This window comes from Amblyomma maculatum, chromosome 11 (genome assembly GCF_055883805.1).
Source record: "Amblyomma maculatum isolate TAMU_Amacu chromosome 11, ASM5588380v1, whole genome shotgun sequence".
Lineage (NCBI taxonomy): Eukaryota > Metazoa > Arthropoda > Arachnida > Ixodida > Ixodidae > Amblyomma > Amblyomma maculatum.
In genome coordinates, this window is record NC_139354.1 from 67,867,507 (window position 1) to 67,889,746 (window position 22,240).

The window sequence follows — 22,240 nt, forward strand, 5'->3', positions numbered from 1 at the left end:
AGAGGTTTTAGGTTTTCATCTCATTATAGCGTTCTCATGGATTGCTGGCGTGGCCCCTTTTTTAACATACTGTGAGCGAACAGTATCACTGTGCTATAATTCTCCTTAATCTCTGAAAAAGGGGGCACACTATTCGGTGGTTTAAAATTTTCCCACCTGAAATAGTACATCCAGAGGCAATTTATCGTTGAAAATGTATAGTATAATAATTAAAATTAGTCACTGACTTTCCGGCCACGTGTTGTACAATTTAAACCGTTGGATACACATAATAGATGCGATGGCACCCCATTTAGGTGCTTGCCTATTCTCTAGTGCACACCTTATTAAAGACAAACAGTTCTCCGTATTTACGGTGGCAGATTCTAAAAATGAAGAGCCCTGTGTCATTTCAGTTAAAAAGGCGGTGTCATTTTTTTTCGCACGGCAGTCTACTACTTAAAGTCTAGGCAGTCTACTACTTAAAGTCTGGAAAACACTTTCGCACGCAGAACCAACTTTTTGGCATCTCAGTTTATCCTAAGTCCTACAAACAGATTTCGCACGAACGAACGAAATTGCGTGGAAATAGATTGCTTTCGCAGATATTGTTGTTACATATTTTCGTTGAAATTAGTTACTCGAGGCAGCCTGCTCATATCGCTTATCCTTCTAAATATACTCAATGCGTCCGAGGCTAAAGTGATAGTTTCAAGGGAATATTTTCGCTTCTACACGTTTCCCTGTAGATGTACTCGTGTTAATTGTATACTTGTATTCACTCGTAAAAGAATAATAATTAGAAAGCTTTGGAAAAAGCGCACTCTTCCGTTCGTCCTTTTAGTCTTGTGAAAAAATTGCGCAATATATTGCATGCATTCGGTCACGCAGTGGCAGTAAGAAACGGGGGGAAGAAATTGCAGGATGCAATCAGTCGCATCGCGAGATCTCATTTCTTGCGATCATGAAGCAAACGTCCAGTTGGTTTTGTTTTTTACTCAAGTACGTGGGATACTCTTTGAAAACATAGATATTTTTTCTCATATGATAGCAAGTCCTTAGATATTTATTCCATTTAGTTAATTACATGCGTATTTATAATTTAAAATACTATTCCAAGTAATTTTCAGCACGTTGCAGCTTGCTTGAACTACCGTTTTGGTGCCCATGCCAGTTAGCGATGAAATACCTGTAATGTGCCCATGGGGCTTCTACTTCGGCGAGACCGGCTTGATGTTACCCATGTATTACACTTATGGGTCGATTTGGGCCTTATACGATTTTTGTTACCGTATGCTTTTGACAGATACTCATCCTAAGAAGCGTTCAAGCTCAGACTCTCTTGGTGTGCCGCTCTACAATGGCTGGCAAACAAAGTAAAACGAACAGTTAAAATACAGGCTATGCGTCGCAGATTGAAGTTATCAAGATAGTTTGAAATTAAAACAGAGCAAATACATGAGAGAATGTTTCTGTTCGTTTTCTAAATCGCGAGAAGAGAGCGGTAATAAAAAGTAAATGAAATGCGGTTTGGCGCCAATTTTTGAAGCGGCTGTGGAGCGAAGTTCGAGGGAAGTTAAATGCAAAACAAAGATCATGTTGAGATACCAAAACGCCTAGCTCAGTCAACGACTCGATGCGCATATATATAGATTGTGGGACAACTCTGGGATGTTGTAATTTACTGTTCCACACATGTTGATGTCAGCGGTATATGCTTATGATGCGCGATTCAATCTTGCTTATAAATGTGCATGCGCTCGCAGCGAAGAGTTAAATTGAACATAGAAAATCAATGGGCTGCATTTTTTAATATACATGTGAGGCGGCTGTAATTAGTGTAGGATGTATGATCAACATAATAATTGTGGTCTAAAGTCACAATGCGTCCAAAATTTTGCTTTTGAAGTTCATCCCTCTCTTAAGATGGGGGATTTAAAGCTTTTTAAGGGAATCAGAGGGTATATTTTTAAATATATCTTGGGAATTGCCAAATGCTGTAAGATACTTTAATGTCTTATTTGGTTGACTTTGCTGTCTCGAAGCAAATACAAACTGCAACAGTTTCTTGGAATCCAAACTTAATTATGCCGGCGCTTCGTAGTCATGATCAGGAATCCGATAGAGTCTTTTATCCCTATTTATTCCAACGTCAGTATTTGTTAATATCCGGAAATATGGAGATTAAAATTAATTATCCTCTCCAAATTTCCCTGAAGAGAAAGTAAAAACTACCGGCCAAACAAACACAAAAATTAAAAACTGCAATAAGAGAAAGTGGCTTTATTAATAATTTTATTCCACGGAGTGTGTCAGAATTAGTCGGTCATCCTCTTGGTCCGAAGGGCATCGGATGACGAGGGAATCGAGGATTGAAGCCGGGACCTTGCGGTACTTGAGGAAGGTAACATGTTCCGTAAAAAGGGTGGTTTGGCATCCTTATGCACGGACACATGGCTGGGCACTGAACTACAGGAAGCTGTGGGTTGCACTGCATCGCAAGAAAAAGCAGGAAGAATAAGAATATCAATTGGTTCCGAAGAATGAAAAAACGCAGCATATTTCACACCTGTTTCTGGCGACACCTTAACTGCGCCATAAAGGAAGGGAGGAAAGTGGGAGTGAAGGTAGAAAGAAAGAAAGAGGAGACAGAGTGGAGGGCTACGGAGTAATTTCGACCAATTGGGGATCACTAACCCATTTGGGAACACTGTACTTGAAAAAGTACAGCTACAATTCAAGTTCTTTTAAATTAAAAATGAGTATATTGTTTTCAGTAGTTCTCAATTTCGTCGGCAGGGAGGCAGCCAACACTCCTCAATCAAGCAAGAGCGTTGTTGTTGTTGTTGTGGCTGTAGGAAAAAGGAAAAGAAAATGCACGGGCCTCCTACTGGCTCTGTAGCTGAGCCACCTCCACTGCCTAGTGCAGACAGAAGAGAAAATTTTGAAGAAAGAAAAGGCAGAGGGAGAGAAAGACGCGCGCCGCAACAACAGCCGTCGTCCACCACCGAAACGGTGGAGGATGCGATGACGGCAGACAACACATAAAATTTCTGTGGCAGGCTAGCCCCCGCCGCAAGTGGCGGTGACCTGGCTTTCCCAGCGTTCGCAGCGCTCCTAGGGGTATATGTCTACGATCAACTGCTACCAAACTTCGTTCCCGCCAACAGCTCAGGTAAGCGCTTCGTAAACTTGTTTTCCTGGTTAGAAAAATCAATATTTCGCGACAATTATTCGCATATGTCTTCAAGAAGAGCGTAAGTAAGCACTGAGTTCTTTGAAATTGTCATACCTTTCGCGCGTTTTTTGTAATATCAGAGCAAACCTTGCTGTACTATGTATAGTACGCCGGTATTTCTTTAGTGCAAAATGGCTGTCGCTCTTCTAGGCAGCCGATACCATGAATCCAGTTGTTTTCTTCGGTAAGAAACCGTTCTGTCGGCTCAGCGAAGCACTCTAGATTGCAGCAGACATTGCATTGCAGATGAAGTTGATGTGGTTATAATTCCTCCAGACCCATCAGCAGAAAGAGATGAAGGGGTGGACGACGAAGACTGCGTAGATGCTATGCCAGTGAATGAAGTTTCTGGTAAGAACTATTTTTTCTGTTTAGTGTGGTAGCATTTGGTTTGGCACCTTGCGTATTCCCAATATTCGGCGTCAATGACCGCGCCACCAAAAAAAAAAGACAATCTTTTTCTTCGTAATTTCCATCCGTATCGGATGCAGTATGCACTCTGAATATTTGCATCAGTTTGGGCGGACGTGTCCGAGTGTTCTACGATCCACTTTCAAGTGGCAGTTCACCCTGCGCGGAAGCAGGTCTTTTGCACGGATTTACCGATGGTATTGCTTCCTCCTTTGAGCTAAAAAGACTATTAGGCATAGTTTTTGCAGCCGTGAACTGGCCCAAGGATCAACCTGAGTATACCTGGGAGAATTCAACTACAGGGCCAGCGGAGAGCAAGGCGATGTTGAGATCTGTCTGCAGCAGTTATACTCCGAGTCAAATATTGAGCACCATTCTTGATGACCAAATAGCCACTGATATAATAATACAGAGTGGCAACCAGCAAACTGCGAGCCTCCATTGCAAGCGACGTTGTACTTGACAAAGGAGGCTACTTTCCAAACAAATTATAAAAGCAACTGGGGTGCCTATACTGCCACTGGAGATCGACGTGGGCATGTAAGAAGTGCAATATAACGCTTTGTTTGAAACATGAATGCTTCAACAGTTTCATGCGCCTAAAAAACAGCATGGAGCGAGTGCTTGTTTCGCAAAAAGAAGAATCCATCGTACTATAAAAAGTACACCTCTGTAACTTTTAAAGGAATAAGGCTATATTCTTGCTACTCAAGCAGTTGTTATTCTCCACAGAAGAGACATCGTGCACCAGAAATAAAGAGAATTGTTCGCGATGATGTTTCTTGATTCCAAATGGGTTAAAGTGCGCTGACATTGCACAGCGCACGGAAATTCAGTTAAACGTTTTGGACAAGAATATACATCCTAACCCCCCTGATGGTTCACTGCCTTGTCGTGGCGGAGGGGCTTGCGAAACTCGATTAAGTCGTGAGCTCTGCTGTGTAGGGCCATCCAAGATAGACAGGTCACGGCAGAGAGTTCTGCCAAAATGTGATTCACTGGAGAAGGTAATGGCAACCCACTCCAGTATTTCCTGCCAAGAAAATCCTATGGCCAGTCACAATAGCAATAATGATATGGCCCCGGAAGATGAGCCCCCCCAGGTTGGAAGGCGTCCCACATGTTACTGAGGATGAACAAAGGGCGATTCCTAGTAGCTCCAGGACGAATGAAGCGGCTGGGCTAAAGCCAAAAGGACGCTCAGTTGTGGATGTGTCGGGAATCGACCGAAAAGCGACATAGCAACATGGAATGTAAGATCTATGACGCAAGGTGAAATGGATGTCGTCAAGCGAGAAATGGACAGATTAAACATTGACATCTTAGGTATCAGCGCGCTCAAGTGGACCGCAATGGGAGAATTTAATTCCGGTGACCATTATGTCTTTTATTGTGGGCACGAATCCAGGAGAAGGAATGGGGCCGCTCTCATAGTAAACAGAAGAATGGGGAAAGCAGTGCTAGGGTACAACCCTAAAAACGACTGAATGATTTCACTTCGGATCCAAGGTCACCCTTTCAGCATAACAGTTATCCAAGTCTATGCACCAACCACTCTACTGCTGAAGAAGCTGACGTTGAGAGATTTTATGCTGACCTGCAATGCCTTTTAGACCGCACTCCATCATCAGACGTCCTTTTTTGTAATAGGAGACTGGAATGCTAAGGTGGGGAGTGAAGAAATATCCGGAATTACAGGCAAGTTCGGTCTTGGTGAGCCAAATGAAGCTGGGCAGACGCTAGTAGAGGTTTGTCAAGAAATCAACCTGACCATAGCGAATACTCTTTTTCGACACCACAAGATGCGCCTGTACACATGGACTTCACCGGATGGTCTGTACAGGAATCAGATTGATTATATTCTTTGCCGGTAGAGGGAGAAGCGCTATACCAGCAGTAAAAACAAGGCCTGGGGCCGATTGTGGCACCGATCATCAGCTTCTTGCTGCCAAATTTAAGCTCCGATTGAGGAAAACGCGGAAAACTAGAAGGCCCTTCAGGTATGATCTAGATCAAATTCCATCAGAATATGCTGTGGATGTGAGGAATTGATTTCAAGAATTATATCTAGAAGACAGAGAGCCTGAAGAGATGTGGACTGATGTTCGTGATATAATACAAGAAGTTGCTACAAAGGTAGTTCCAAAGCAAAAGAAATGCAAGAAAGCAAACTGGTTATCTGAAGAGGCTTTGCAAATAGCTGAGGAAAGGAGGGTGGCAAAACTTATGGGGGAAAGAGAAAGATACAAGGTTCTCAATGCGGATTTTCAGAAAATAGCAAGGAGAGATAACAATGCCTTCCTGAACATACAGTGCCAAGCAGTTGAGGACAACAGCCTATTAAGGAACACAAGAGCTCTGTATAAGACAATCAAATATATCAAAGGAAGCTTCTTTGCTAAGCTGGGCGTGATAAAGGACAAACGAGGCAATGACCTCACTGAAGCCCCAGAGATAAAGAAGAGGTGGCAGGAATACACAGAAGAACTGTACAAGAAGGACCCAGATGTTCAAACCCAACATAAGACGGTTGTGATTACTGGTCTCGAGCCGGGCATCCTGAAGAGTGAAGTTGAATGGGCCTTAGCCAGCCTTGCTAAGAACAAAGCTAGCGGAATTGATGGCATTCCAACTGAGTTGCTCTAAAACCTCAATCATGACGCCGTTAACGTTCTGTATACATTATGTGAGCAAATGTGGACAACCCTGCAGTGGCCACAGGATTGGAGGAGGTCAGCTTACATCCCCATTCCAAAGAAAGGCAGTGCCAAAGATTGTTCCAACTACCGCACGATCGCGCTTATTTCGCATGCTAGCAAGGTGATGTTGAAAATCCTCTTAGGTAGGCTGCAGCAGTATGTGGATCGGGAGCTTCCGGACGTGCAAGCAGGGTTTTGCAAGGGCAGAGGAACTAGAGACCAGATTGCCAACTTTCGCTGGATCATGGAAAAGGCAAGAGAGTTCCAGAAACCAGTCTACTTCTGCTTTATTCATTATGCGAAAGCGTTTGACTGCGTAGATCACAGTAGATTGTGGCAAGCTCTCCAAGGGATGGGAGTTCCAATTCACCTCATCTGTCTCCTCAGGAACCTGTATGAAGGGCAAGAGGCCATAGTCAGAACGGGGAATGGTATTACTGATTGGTTTCCGATTGACACGGCAGTGAGACAAGGCTCCATACTGTCTCCCTGCCTATTTAACCTATATGCTGAGTGCATCATGAGGAAGGCCGGTCTGGACGAGTCTTCAGCTGGAGTGAAGATTGCTGGAAAACGTATCAACAATGTTAGATATGCGGATGATACCACTTTAATGGCAGAAAGCGAAGTGGAACTCAAGAGACTTCTGATGCGCGTACAAGAAGAGAGTGAGAAATTTGGGTTTAAACTGAATATTAAAAAGACAAAGATCATGGCATCTTGTTCTATCAGGTCCTGGAGCATCAATGGACAAGAAGTGGAAGCTGTGACAGATTTTCTCTTCTTGGGCTAAGATTACCTCGGAAGGAGACTGCAGCCATGAAATTAGGAGACGCCTGCTTCTGGGAAAGAGAGCCATGGCTAGCCTTGACCGCCTAGTAAACTTCACTCTGCCAACCAAGATCCGTAGAACTAGTGCTATAGTCTTTCCAGTTGTGATGTTAGACTGTGCGAGAGATAGACTGTGAAGAAGACTGACTGCCGAAAAACTGACGCGTTTGAATTGTGGTGCTGGCAGAGACTCTTGAGACTCTTGGACTGCCAGAAGATCAAATCAGTCGATATTGTTGACCATAAACCCTGACTGCTCATTGAAGGGTCAAATTCTTAAGGTAAAGCTCAGCTACTTTGGTCATCTCATGAGATGAGAGGCATCGCTGGAGAAAGATTTGATGTTGGGAAAGGTTGAGGGTCACCGGAGAAGGGGTAGGCACCGAACGCGATGGTTAGATGGCATCTTCGAGGCGCTGCAGATGAAGTTATGTGATGTTAGGAAGATGGTGAGAGTCCGGAAAGCATGGCATTCATAGGGTCACGAAGAGTCAGACACGACTCTTCGTGACCCTATGGACAAACAGCGGAATAAGTTGAACAAACAGCGCAATAATTATTTGTCAGCTAAGTGAATTTCAAAAGAAAAACCGGTTGTTTAGATTCCATACAAAATTTGAGGTTCTCGAAATAGACAAATAATATTTCCTCACTTGAATTACGCTGCTTATTACTATACGTACTTGAAGAGCTGCGTCATGAAATATTGTAGCGATCGCCAGATTATTTGATGGGGTTTGAGAGAGAGGTATGTGGTGGAGCATATAAGAGTCGTTGTTCTCGGTAGCGAAGTGTTATATCATTTTGGATGAGAAGTCTGTCCCATGCCCCGCTCGGTTGACGTGCGATCGACGATTGGGCTGCCTCGTTACCGGGGTCGCCTGCACGGCCTGGTACACAAACGATGTGAATGGGTAGGGGAGCTGTGGAGCTAGAGGTTAAGATTTGATGGGCGATTGGGTTTATTTTTCCTCTTGCGAAATTTTGAATGGCGGGTATAGGATTGCTGAAAATGAGTGCGACACTGGAAGAGGGGATGGCTAGTGCTATGGCTGCCTCTTCGGTTTCTGTCGACGTTTTGCTTTTACAGAGGCAGAAATTATGTGATTGAAGTTATAAGAAATCACACCGATGACATATGCTGAGGGGTGACTGTATTCTGCCGCGTCTACGTAGGCCGCTTTAGTGTCAGTCGCGTGGGCTTTGTGTAACGCCTTGGCTCGAGCTTCTCTTCGTGCCTTGTTCTGAGCAGAGTGCATTGTGCCGTCGTCACAAAACGTAGGCGAGGGCTCCCCGGCAGCCTTTCTCCGTGGGTTTTTATGTAGTCGAATTTTGACGCACTGATATTGTGATGGCACCTCTTTCTCGCTCCCATTTTTCTTTCTTTGTTCTCTATTTACTCTTCTGTCTGCACGAAGCAGTGGAGGTGTCTCAGCTACAGAGTTAGTAGCAGGCACGTGCATTTTCTTTTCTTCCTATGTTCGTAACAGCAACAACAACTAATTGTGATCGGTCGTTTCGTACGCTTCAACTGTTGTTGTGGCTGCAGTAAGAAGGAAAAGAAAATGCACGGTGTTCTGCTGGTTCTACAGCTCAGTTACCTGATTAATTGATTGATTTACAGGCTAAGAGAAAGGCGCGGTAACTGTCTCACTTGTTTTCTGTGGACACCTCAACCTCGCCGTAAGGGAAGGGAGGAAGGTTTGAGTGAAAGTGGAAAGAGAGAAAGAGGAGCCGTAGTGGAGGGCTGCGGAGTAATTTCGACCACCTGGGGATCTAACCAACACCACCTAGACGAACTTCGTCTAGGTGGTGTTGATCTAACGTGCGCTGACATCGCACAGCACATGGACGCCTCTTCGTTTCGCCTCCATCTAAACGCAGCCGCCGAGGTCGGGTTCGAATCCGGGTACTCCGGCACAGTAGTCGGGCGTCTTACCACTGCACCACTCCGGCGTGGCAGCTCTCTTCTTAATCTTACATTCAAAAGCTGTAATAGATAATGCCACAATCATGTGCGATTGTCATCTGCTCATGCGCCCAGAGCTTCGCTCCCACCTTCGCCCCCGCCTGGGAGCGACGCTCTGGGCCCACACACTATTTTGGAAATAATAGTTGTTTCTCTCTCTTTCTCTCGTCTGTCGTGGTGGCCGTCCAGTTATGCAGAGCTCTGTACTGCAGTACCTAACGGAGCACGAGAGGGGACATCATGCGAGGATGTAGTCGCACCAAAAACTAGCGCTATTGAAAATAGTTCTGGTTTGAGCTACAAAGGATGCGCTTTCGTTATTTCAACGAGTCACAACCGAGTCGAATTTAATAAAGATGATGCAAATTATTTTTGATTAGTCCAGCATGTTTTCCTGTACACAAGCGTGCCACTAAAAGCGCCTGTTCCGCTCACCTCTCAACGGCCGCTTGATTGGGCGCTCGAAACAGCGCATGTTACACTCCAGGAAAATTAACTGAACTTATCAGTTTTTCTCTAAACACAGTGCAAGTGTGGATATTGATTTTAAAACGCAGAACGAGGGATGGGGGTCATAATCTTTACGGCGTACCCGGTCTTGATGACTTGTTCTTGGCAAGCATTTCGCGTGAACGCGGGTCGGGTTGTCCAACTTTAGGCGAAAGTCCGATACCGACTTCGGACAAAGTCATCGTTGCAGCAATTCAATTAATTTTCGGATGCTGTGGCCCTGTAAATAATCGCCATGCAGCAGCACAAGAATATGGTGATACACGCACTATTCATATATTTTCTTTCCCGAAGTTGGGGTGCCTAGGTCGTGTGGGGCGACATAGTATACAATACTTCGCGGTGCCTTCTCTTTTCAATAAAGCTGCAGGTACGGATCGAAAATACGCGTTCATTTCCAACGCAGCTGAGTACCGTCTCTTGTTAATAGTTTCTTCTGAAAATGCGGGTATATGTTAATCATCCAATCTTTAAAGCAAACTTTCAAAACTAGTGGCAAGATTAAGGAAGCAAGTAGTTATGCTAAATGGACAAATTTTATTGGCACGTCTTATTATACGAAGGTTTAATGAGATCGCGCCGTGCACCTCATTGATGATTTGAACAAAAGAATCTGGCTGCAAGCGGAAATAAAGTTATGTACGGTCCGCCCCGGTAGCATATCCCTTATAGCGAAGAAATCTGTCAAAAGCCATAACAATTTTTCTAACTTTTACGCAGTAGAAAAATTGTTTGCGAATCTATGTTCTAACACTTATATATCAAAGGTGTATGTTAGCAGTAGAGCAAACTGTAACTAGGTTCGAGAGGGCATTCAACGTGAATCCTGACAATTGAGGAAAACTAGCGGAATGCTTTTCACTGCCTCAGAATGCAAGAAAATATTATCGTACCATGCTACCACACATTCTCATAGGTCGAACAGGCTGCATAGGCTGCATAGGCTGCATAGGAGGCTGCACATTCGGCTCAGGTGGTATTCCAATCTTAACTTCAATATTCCCTGCCCTGTAAGACAAAGAGGATAAAAAGATATAGCAATTATATGTTTTTAAAAGCGTGAGATAGTGCCCTTTGAAATCACATCCCACATAACCCATTAGGCCTGCTTAAGAAATTGATGAAATTCGCGTCTAGCGATAGTTCTGAGTGATGATGGGCTTTACGTGCTTATTCATAAGTGCGGGTAGAACGGTTAACAGTAGGCAAGTCGTTTCTATCGGCTGTAAGGATTTCTTTCACCGCCAAGCGCATTTTTTAGTGAATACGAAAAAAATCTGATAACGACTGATTTTCACATGCCAAAATTTTAGAATAATTATGTCCTGTTTGACAGCGACAAGTGCAAAACAAGGAAAAAGTAGATAATTTTCAGTATTTGAATGAGGTTGGGAGTCATCTTCAGGAAGAAGATAAAGGAGTGGCGAAACAGCCATGCACTTTGAAAATATTGCACAAAACCATCCTAGCCTAACTGCAGTGAAAATAAACCTTTGGTCGGCTTCACTCCACCAGCTAACGTAATGTGGAGCAAATGCGCCCAAAATTTGGGTTGCCGTCATTGTATAAGAACGTTTTCAACTAATTTATATCGTGGTCCTCAGGAATTTTCGGTGTCGGACAAAATAGTATTTTCGGGGAGGACCAAATCCATTTTGAACGGGGGTTAGCTCAACTTTGAAATTTCAATTCTGGAAAGGCGCAATAATTAGGCATCGGCTAACGAATTGCATCGGGTAAGCCAGGTCAATCAATCAAATCATCTCTCACGTTCTGAACGACTTCTGGACTCGCCCGGAGCCGTCGTTGGGACATAGTCGTGGCGTCAGGGATGACCTCGTAGTCAAGCTGTCCGATCCGTCAAAGGACTTGTTAGGGTCCGAATTATCACCGCAAGGGCTTTTCACTCACTCTGCGGCGGCGCATCGGCGTCCAAATTCATACTTAGTCACCTGGCATGTACGCGTCGTCGCGTCGTCGCAAGCTGTATCGTCAGGCCTCTGTGTTTTGCTGGTCCTTTATGAGCAGTCGGGCAAGCCGCCGGGCTCCCTCTGCACGCTGCAGGTAGGCTGTGACGTCAAGATTCCCTTCGTCGGTTACATGCGTAGCGTTGCGTCGAGCGTTGTATTCGGTTCCCTGCCGTACACAAGCTTGAACGGGGGCGCTCTGGTTCTCTCCTGGACAGCTGTGTTATACGCGAAAATCACGTATGGCAGGATGGCGTCCCAGGCCTTGTGCTCACCATCGGCGTAAATTGCAATCATGTTTGCGATGGCTCTGTGGAGGCGCTCCGCAAGTGCTTTGGTCTGGAGATTGTAGGCAGTTGTTCTACGGCGTGGCTCATTTTACTGTTGTGCAAGATAGCCTGCGTAAGCTCAGCCGTAAACGCAGTTCGTCTATGCATTATGAGCACTTCCGAAGCGCTGTGTCAAAGAAGAATTTGTTCGGCAAAAAACATTAGCACGTTCTGCTGCGGTACGATTAGGCAGGGCTTTAACTTCGGCGTAGCGGGTCATGTAATCGGTTGCCACGATGATCTACTTGTTCACGGCTGATGAAGATGGGAAGGCGCCAAGGAGGTCCATCTCAATTTGTTTAAAGGGCTTAATCGGGAGCGGTAACCGGCTCAGTAGACCACCGATTCCCGTTGGGGTTGTCGTGCGTCACTGGCACTCATGGCACGTTTTCACATAATGAAGAACGCCAGCATGGAACCGTGACCATAAGATTTCTCCTGTATCTTGTGCAGCATGCGCATAAACCCGAGATACCTTCCTGTCGGCTCATTGTGCAGCCCCTGCAGAATCTCGTGTTTGAAGTTCTTGGGCACGATAAGAAGCTGCGCGGTTCTGTTGGCTGCGAAGTTCGTTATGACAACGTCATTGCTCAAAGCGAATGGCGGTTATAACGCTTGAACACAGCAGGAAGAATAACGATCTTTCCTGAGAGATAATTATCCAGGTCGTCGCTCTGGATCCACGCGCTTTTGCTGTGCAAAGCTTCTGGCGCTTACCAGTTCCAAGAAAGTGTCTTTGTCGTCTTCTTTCGGCGGCACATCAATGGGGGCTCGTGACAAGCAGTCTGTATTGGAGTGCTTGCGGCCGGACTTGTAGACGACTGTGATGTCAAATTTGTGAAGACGCAGGCTCCATCGCTCAAGGCGGCTGGAGGGAAGTTTTAAATTGCCGAGCCAGCACAGATCATGGTGATCGCTCACAACCCTGAATGTTCGCCCGTAGAAATATGGGCGAAATTTTTACGTGGCCTGAATGATGGCAAATTATTCTTTCTCAGTTGTCGAGTAACTGGCTGCTTCAGCTTTTGACAGAGAAGGGCAAGCGTAGGTGATAACTTTCTCGTGTCTAGCACTCTTCTGAATAAGAACAGCTCCTAGGCCCAGACTGCTTGCGCCAGCATGAATTTTGGTTGGTTGGTTTGTGGGGTTTAACGTCCCAAAGCAACTCAGGCTATGAGAGACGCCGTAGTGGAGGACACCGGAAATTTCGACCACCTGGGGTTCTTTTACGTGATTTTGTGTCGGCGTTTTCATCAAAGAGGCCTAGGAACGGAGGGGACTATAGGCGGCGCCTAATTTCGGCGAAGGCTTCTTGTTGTGCTTCCCATTGAAGAGATACGTCCGTCATTGTAAGCTGTGTCAATGGTTCGGCAATGTGTGTGAAGTCACTGAGAAATCTACGATAATAAGCGTACTGTCCACGGAACCTACGCACGTCTTTCGTGTCATCAGGCGGTTGAAGCTGCAATCACAGCTATTTTCTGTGCGTCTGGGCGAACACTTTTCTTGATAATGATGTGACCTAGGAACCGCAGTTCCTCGTAGGCGAAGTGGCATTTCTCCAATTTTAATGTTAGCCCGGATGACTTGATAGGTTCTAAACACTGTCCAAAGCCTGTTTAGGTGACTTTCAAAACTCGAGAGGAAGACGGCGACATCATACAAATATACAAGACAAATATGCCACTTCAAACCCGCCAGCATAGTGTCCATTACTCGTTGAAACGTCGCTGGCGCGAAACAGAGGCCGAATGGCATCGCTTTGAAACCGAAACTGTCGTCCGGTGTGATGAATGTGGTCTTATCGCGATCTCGTTCGTCAACCTCAATTTGCCAGTAGCCGCTCTTCCGGTACATAGATGAAAATTACCTATTGCAGAGCCGGTCGAGTGTGTCATTGATACGAGGAAGAGGGCAAACATCCTTCTTCGTTATGCTGCTTAGGTGGCGGTATTCGGCGCAAAAACAAAGTGCCGTCTTCCTTCTTTGCCAAAACTGCTGGTGCCGCCAAGGTTCTTTTTGATGGCTGAATAACTTTGTCACGAAGCATTCCATCGACTTGCTCGCGGATGGCTTGGCGTTTTTGCGGTGATACACTTAGGGGCTATGGCGCGAGAGTCGGGTGTGTTCTTCCATCGTAATGCGGTGCTTGGCAAGCGGGTTTGTCGCACCTTCGATGACGACGAGAAGTACTCACTGTAGCTGTGGTCTTTTCTGCGATAGGGTAAGGATGCGTTGATGTCAAACGTAGGCTGACAACTTTGGTCGGATGCGTCTTCCAGAGGTTGATCGGGGAGGGCGAAAACATCTCGTTTGACCGCTAATTCGTCAACAAAAGCGATCGCCTTGCCCTTGTCCACGTGCCGGTACTCTGAGAAGTTTGTTAACAGCACCTGAGCTTGTCTTCTTCGGAAATGGCCGATGCATCTTGCGATGCCGAGACCTCGTTCCAAGAGCAACTGGGTGTTTCCTTCAACGATGCCTTCAGCGGTTTTAATGTTTGCGCTACCCACGCTGACTATGATGATTGATAGGGGCGGCGCAGTCAATTATCCATCGAGGACGTTTAGAGCGACGTGTTTTGTCGAAGTCATCGTAGCAGGTATGACTTTGTCCGCGAGAGGTTGGTGAGCTTGGATAGCAGGTCGATGATTGCCCAATATTTATTTAGGATGTCCATACACAAAATCCCATCGCATGAACATTGCTGTAGAACCGCGACGCTCGAGGGATAAGGACGTCCATTTGCGGTTACTCTTGCAGTAGTGCATCGCCTGACGGAGTAGTGAGGTTACCCCCAGCGGGGAGAATTAGTGGGCTATCCCAAGCGGTCGTTACGTTCCTGAGCTCTGGGGAGCAACTGGTCTACTGATGACTAAATAGTCAGCTCTGGTGTCTACTAGGGCAGTGACTGTGCGACCATCGACTCAACATCAAGCTCGCTTGTTCGCGTGTTCGCATTGCATGTAGGCCTTGGTGTCTGCTCTCGGCTTCATCGTTTATTGAGGTCACGGCCGGGGCGCACCATTGTCACGTCTCTAGGAGGTGGTGTCGGCATGCACTATGGCCTTAATGCCGTCGAGGAGGAGGAGGAGGAGGAGGAAGCAACTTTATTTAACGCATTGCATTAAGCGTTAAGAATGTCCTGAGCCAGGGTCACCAAGGCCAACTGATCTTGCAGCTGGTCAGAGGCTAACCAAGCCCGCCACGTTGGGGGAGGAGGGTGTGGAAAGTGAGGGGAATGGAGGGCGACAGGGCATGAAAAGATGCAATGCTCCAAGTTTGCACAGTGTTCTGGGCAATTTGGGCATGCACGGGAATGTATGATTCTGTATAGAAAAGATCGGGCAGGAGTAATCAGTGTATTTAGTTGTATGCGTCTAAGAATGCGGATTTGCGTGGTAGTGAAAGATTTATCAGGAAGAGGAAGTGTACGGAGTGTTTCTCTAATGTTGTCGTAGTGAACGTTGATTTCTTTTTTGTAGTGAAGAGTAGTGTCCCACGTTGGTGGATAAGGCCAGGGAATCCCAGGCGCCCGGTGTTGAAGTTCGCGGGCGAGGCGATGCACTACCTCATTGCCTGGGATTCCAGCGTGACCAGGAATCCACCTAAGTGTTACAGTGTGGGGACACAGTTTGGTAAGAGCTCTGTGTAGATCATCGTGTAGTTCTTCAGGAATGCGACCCGTGTGAATGGCGCGTATAGCTTGTATTGAATCAGTGTATATGGTATATCCTGAAGGGTTAGGGGATGCTTGTGCGAGGTCCTGAATACTGGTAACTATTGGTAGGGTCTCGAGAGTCGCTATAGGAGGAGGATCTATGTAAGGACCGAGGGTATGCGTCACTACATCGCTACAGCTCTGAATTGAGTAAGCAGCCGCTCCGACGTTAGTTCGTGATGCATCTGTGTAGATGATCGTGGAATCTGTCGGGTGAACATGGTTGGAAACGCGAGCGGAACGCCTGCCTGTGTTGGTGTCGGGTGCAACGTTTTTTGGAATGGGGATTATTCTGAGGTTATCCGGGAGCGAAGAAGGAAGGGTAATTATAGGGAGGTCTATAGGTTTGAGTGCAACCTGCTGTAGTATCCAATGTCCTTGTTTGGTGCTAGAAAGACGTGCCATTTGCCGGTCGCGATGTTGTTGTATGAGGTCTCCCAAGGGCAAGAACAGCCCCGTAAAGTATAGGCGCTCCGTGGACGTATGTACAGGGACGTTAAGGGCGGCCTTGTACAATATGTGAAGCGCAATCTCAATCAGATGTCTTTGGCGACAAGTTAGTGTAGGGTAAGGAATCGTATATAAAATTTTGCTAAGTGCTAATGCGTGGACAAGCTGCCTGACTTGACCCTCTCGTAGCCCGGCGTGCTTATTGACTATGCGGCGAACTAGATGCGTAAGCTGGTTGCAAACTTTAACGCTTGTAGATACATTGGCCTGATTGGTTGACTCATGAAGTCCGAGGATCCGGCAGAATGATACACGAGGGATGTGGTGACCTACCATTGCGAGATTGATCAGCTGGTTATGTTGGCTTTGATAGCGAGTTTTTGCAATCAGCAGCAATTCGGATTTTCTACTATTCCACTGTACAATGTGTATGTGATTGTTCCCTGCCATTCTTAAGCTACGTTAGCGCGCTTCTCGGGAGGGACAGAAGAGGATGCAGCAGTTGCTTCAGGGGATGTAGATGGACGGGGCCGTTTATGAGAATGATTTAGGAAATCTATGCGTTCGTCATCCTGCAGGAGATTGCTAAGGAGGGTATGCATGAGTTCGAATGCTTGGCGAATGGCGGAAATTTCTTCTGCAAGGTACCAGATAATAGGGTCATTTCGATCTTTTATGTGGCGCATATAATTCTCAGATGTGATAACTGGTGTGGAATCGAAAGATGTATAAGAGAAAGGTTTGGGAGGGGAAATGGGAAGTGGCGGGCTCGGCTTACCGGTGGTGGGAGCGTAGCTGGCTTGAGACGCGGACGTGGGGCAGCTGGCAGTTCTTGAACTTCTTGATGCCAGAAATTGGTCCGAGGGGGTGGTGCCGTCTCTTGATTTGCATGTGACAGAGGGGGGAAGTCCTCGCGAGTCGGAGGATGATGGGGGGCGTATTCTTCTTGCCAGGGTGACCAGACATTTTCTGTCGCGTAGTCAATAGTCGCTTTGTAGTGGGACGCTGGGAATTAGATGGCTTTTTCTGTTCTTGGACAGAAGGTTCCAGCTGTTACCTGAGACTCTTCCTTCGGTCATATGCAGCCTTGTGGCTCTTTTGGTCTTGTTGTTTCTGTACAGGGCAGGTAGGGACAAAAGTTAGGTGGGTTCCACCGCAGTGGAAGCAATAGGCGGAGCAACGATGTGGTTCATCTTGTTGGCTGAGCTGGGCTGAACAGGTGGGGCAGCGTTGATATGTCGGAGGGTGAAGGCAGTTCAGCAGCCGATGACCATATTCACGGCACCTGCTGCACTTCAAAGCATTTGGTCTTTCAGGCTTGCATCTGTACAAGACGCGGCGGAACAGAATTTGTCGAGGTACATGGGTGCCTTCAAAAGTTATTAATACAGACTCGGTCTGTCCCATCATACGAGCGGACAGGATCGTCGCATGCCACGATTCAATGCTTTCTAAATGTTCGGCTTCTGAAAGACCTTTCTCGATTCCATGAATTACGCCCCGGCACGATGCCACCGGGGCCGTCATGTAAGATTGGATGTTATGAGTTTTGGCTCGGATGAAAGTGCTGCTACCTTTTGGGCGGTCAATTCATTGGTGGTCTTCAGAAGGATGACATTCTGGTGGTATCTGATTTGTAGAGTCAGAGCCTGTCGCTCATGTGGCGCCAAGTCTGCTGCTGAGGAAATTTCTTGAAAAATTTCGTAGGGTTTAACCTGGGAGAGATTGAGTGTAGTTGGTGCCCTGATTGCGACAGTTTTCAGCGTTGAGAAATGTGTCGCCGGAATCTTTTGTTTGCCTTTCCTCTTTGGGGTAATCCAGTCAGACGCATCGAAATCTTCAGAGGTATGAGCGCGTTCTTCTCTGGCGTCTGAGGCATTGGCGCGTGCTTCGGCAGCGTGGGCACGTGTTTCTCCAGCAAATTCATTGACGGCACGTGGCGGCGGCGGTGCCGTTGCCATGGTAACACAATCGAGATCCGTGGCAAGGCTTAGCGAGCCTCGGGCATCATCGGAACCTATATATGGTCGGTTCTTAGCCAAAAAGCTATCAAATTCAGCACATGAGGAGTCAGAATGATCCCAGGTACTTGCCGAATGACGTGAGTTGGGCGATGGAGGTCCCAGGGTTGATGGTCTGGCAAAAAGACGGTAAATTCCGGAGCTCGATGTTCCGCCATCTGTTCTAGTCGACGCCACCTAGCGTCTCCCCTGTCGTCGATGTTGTCGTACGTAGCGGCGGTATCGTTTTAGAGCCATGTGCGCGAGATCGTCGGGGTAATCTTCATAGGGTGCGTCGTCGTAAAAGCACCGTCGTCGTCTCTCGTCTTGATCGGCGGAGGATCTTCTTGTTTTCGCCGTCAAGAAAACTCACCTCCAAAGGATATACTACCTTTAGTTTTCGCTACGGCGGCTAGGGAGTATTCCGCTAACATAACTGTGGTCCGGCGACGCAAATAGTGCGCTGTGGTGCCGACGCTTTAGTTACTCTTCCCAGCGCAAGCAGTTGTTGATTTTAATTTGGTAGTTCACCACGAAGTGGTCGGGGTGCACCGAGGGCGAATCCGCGCTAGCCGACACACCTGTATGCGCAGCCGCGTAATATTGGGGCCTGCCTCACCGCATCGGAAGCACGGCGGGCGTTTGTTGAACGTCCTCCAGGCGTCGCATTTCCTTGGGCAGGAAGATCGTTCGCAGGCTTGGCCGGCGGGGGTCGAGAAGGGCAGTTCAGGACGATGTTTTTCGCATCGAGGGGGGTTTGGTGGGTCGCGTCTTTGAGCAGAACGGCGTGCTGCAGCGGCCTAATTCTTAGCTGTTGGGCCTTGCGTCGGAGCTGTCGGGAAAGTCGTTTGAGAAACGCCTAGTTCATCTGGACTTCTTAACGGACGACGTTTCCAGTGATGCCACTTGAGGTTGCATGGACGATGGTAGGAGCGAGCGCAATTCTTCATGGACGACATTGCGGATGAGGTCCTGCAGGTTATCTGCGTTTGTAGCTGCAGAGGCGCATTGTCTTGCAGCAAACACGTGAAGTGGGTTGTACTCGCGCATCCTTGTGTTCAAACTCTTTTCAATTGTTGCTGCTTCCTGGCAGGACTCCACCGCAGTCTTTGGCAGCTGGCGTAGAAGACCTGGATATAACTGATCTTTAAGACTGCGCAAAAGCAAGTTCACTTTGGTGTCCTCGTTCATGTTCGGATAGGCGTGGCGGAAGAGACGCTTCATATCTTCAATGTAAGCCAAGAACAACTTTTTAGGCATCTGAATCCTTGATTGAAGGAGAGACTGGGCTCTTTCTTTTCTCATTATACTTGTGAAATCCTTCAAAATTTCTGTCTTGAATATATCGCAACCTTCAAATATGTCTCATGATTCTCAAGCCGTATTCGGGCTGACCCCTGGAGTGTAAAATACACTTGCCTTAGCCTCACTTCATTGTTCCAGGCGTTCAACGTTCTCATGCATTCGAACAGGTCGAGGCAGTCTTCCGAATTTTCATTTGATCGTCCTTGGAAGCAGGGGGCTCACGGGGTTGGGCGAAAACAACTGGCGCTGTAGACTGAGCTATTGTCAATGTTAGGCTTTCCGTGGGCGAACAGGGTCCGGCAGCAGACCGTGTTGGGGTGGGAGGCCTTGAAAACAGCGGTTGGTTAGGTAGCCTTTTGGCTGATCGCCTTGGGGTCTTGGCAAGACCACAGCAACAGGGCTGTGGTCTTGGCGTGGAGGGATAAACCGGGACTCGATGGGTAGCACTTTCAAAAGATGTACGTGGTGGTGACAATGACGATGACACAAATGAAGAATCTTGGAGTGCACTGAAGAACCTCTATTGGGTTGACTTGCACCCGCAAAAGACCTAAGCGATTCGGCGGCGGCGGTAGCAATAATCGTGATCGGCGGTCGTCGAACAAAGAATGTCATCACACCAACAACCGCTCAATTTAAATGCGGCGAGGAAACATAGCTGCAAACGGTGACTAGCACCCCCAAGAATATTGCCGAAACATACGCGAATGGCAGGAATCTTCGAGACGCATCTCGGCACATTTTGCGCGACAAAGAAACTCATAAATCTCCGCCTTGTGAACAGGAGCATGAACAAGCATGAACAAACAGAGTACATGAATTGATGCGAGTACCAGAATCGGAGTGGTAAGGCTGCATGCCGGCGGCTGTCGAAAAAAGAACAAAATAAAGATTTGAATATTTTGCGGCACTACTAGCAGGGTAGCAGTGTTCATACTATCGAAAGAAGCGTACATCGAAACTAAGAAAAAGTACTGTCTGTACTTGCCAATATGAGGGCGAGAGTTGCTTATGCGCAAAAATTAAGAACGCACCTGTCATATTCATTCTATGTGCATATGCAGAGTAGTAAACATTTTCCATTCACGTGTGAATACGTTTTTTATGTTCCAGTAAATCGAACAGTTGTTTTGTTCTGATATAAATATATCGATGTGGGAGGTTTGTATTGGTGATAAATACATGACAAACATTCTATATAAAGAGTATTTTGCAATGCCGTGAAAGGCTGGACGATAAAAAGACGACACGAAGATAGAATGGCCCTGTCCTGTCTATTGTCTTCGAGTCGTTCTTTTTGCGAATAGCCTTTCACAACATTACAATATTCAAGCCAACTGTCCAAGATCTCTTACAGAGTACATACTTACTCCACAAGAGCGGCGTAGGAGAGAAACAAAAGCGAGATCCGAAACGCGGCGTTCATCTTTACCAAAACACTTGAGGCTCGCACTTCAACAAAATTGGTCTGACCGAAGCGGAGTCATGCAGAACACGTACAGATTTATACTGTTTTTAATGCTGATGTCAAAAGATAATAGCATACAATTGGCGTACACATGAGCTGACTTGACAGCGTTGAGCAATCGTGATAAACGCCTTTAAGGCATCCGGTTATTATGAGCGGAGTACAGCCTTCGTCATTCGACGTACTTTATGCTGTTTTGCCCGTGACGAAACGAAATGTAATTTATATAGCAACATACAGTAAGAATTACCATAAAGGCTCCCGATTTGATGTTGCAATGCCTACCGGTAGGAAACATTTTTATGGTTTTCCCAGTACACATATTCGTATTTAAGGGAAGGTTTTTTCAGCTGTAGCCATTAATTTCACATCACAAAAGTCAAATCTGTTGTCTAACTTTTATAGCCGAGATGCGAGCGAGGTGAGGAAATTAAGTTACCAATTATTTACATATATTTCGAGAAAACGACTTCTCCAAAATATCCAAGTCTTAGAACCAAACATACCAACTCTCCTAGACAGTAGTATCTCCAAATACGAGACCTAAACACTAGTTGTTTGAGCCACAAATTTAAATTTATTTTCTAGCAGGATGTGTGTTACGTCTTTTGATAAAAAATTGCTTTCCTATGTGCTAATAACATCCACCCCAAGTGTTTTTCATGTTTCTCAAAAACAGTGCTGACTATCTTAGTTTCCATCTTAAGTTTTGCCACTGACGTTTAATTAAGTGATAATGGTCAGACGAAGCATTCATTCTAAATTATGGGTGGCCATGAGAAATAATTGTGATTTTTGTTCAGCAAGCTCAGCCAGATCGGCGTAGCGCCATTGCATCATCCAATGGTATTTGGTGCAGCGGACGGGATCTAGACATCTACTTCTTTTTATGTTTTCCTAATTGAAACCCTTTCATGAAGCACCGTAGAGATAAAGAGACAGTAAAAGTTTATAATTTAGTAGGAAGATAGGGATCCTCTTGCGCTCTTGCCGATGCCCGAGATGGACGTCTGAGTTCAGGCTGGCAATGACTGCCTACACTTGTTCACCAGATAGATGTGAAATATGCCGGAGGAGGAGCCTCCGAGCGTTTCCAGTCTATGCGGTCTGAGGGGCTCGCCGCATAGCTGACAGCAAGGACTGCAGAGATACACTGTTGCAAGTGCAGAGATTTGGCTGCGACAGTATTTGCTGCCACCCCAATCCGATATAGATTGTTGCTCAAAGAGCAAATTTGTACGGAGGGGGCAGTCTCGTTATAAACTTTCTATAGTACCTTCGTGGGACCAGATTCAAATTCAGAGCTTAACCTCTTTGAACCAACTGTTCCGGGACCTCCTCAGCGGCCCCGCTGACGACACAT

General features: G+C 46.4%; 2 protein-coding genes across 3 annotated transcripts in view; both read right to left on the reverse strand.

Moving 5' to 3' along the window:
* The window catches only part of LOC146174041 (uncharacterized), a 264,164-nt gene that overhangs the window by 55,242 nt on the left and 186,682 nt on the right, over window positions 1-22,240 (reverse strand). The window lies entirely within an intron of this gene.
* LOC146174043 (uncharacterized) lies at window positions 2,248-20,928 on the reverse strand. The gene is made up of 3 exons (XM_084583535.1): window positions 20,780-20,928; window positions 10,531-10,645; window positions 2,248-2,470 (listed from the first exon to the last, which is right to left on the reverse strand). The coding sequence occupies exons 1-3, from the start codon at window positions 20,833-20,835 to the stop codon at window positions 2,306-2,308; spliced, it is 336 nt and encodes a 111-aa protein (XP_084439661.1). The 5' UTR covers window positions 20,836-20,928; the 3' UTR covers window positions 2,248-2,305.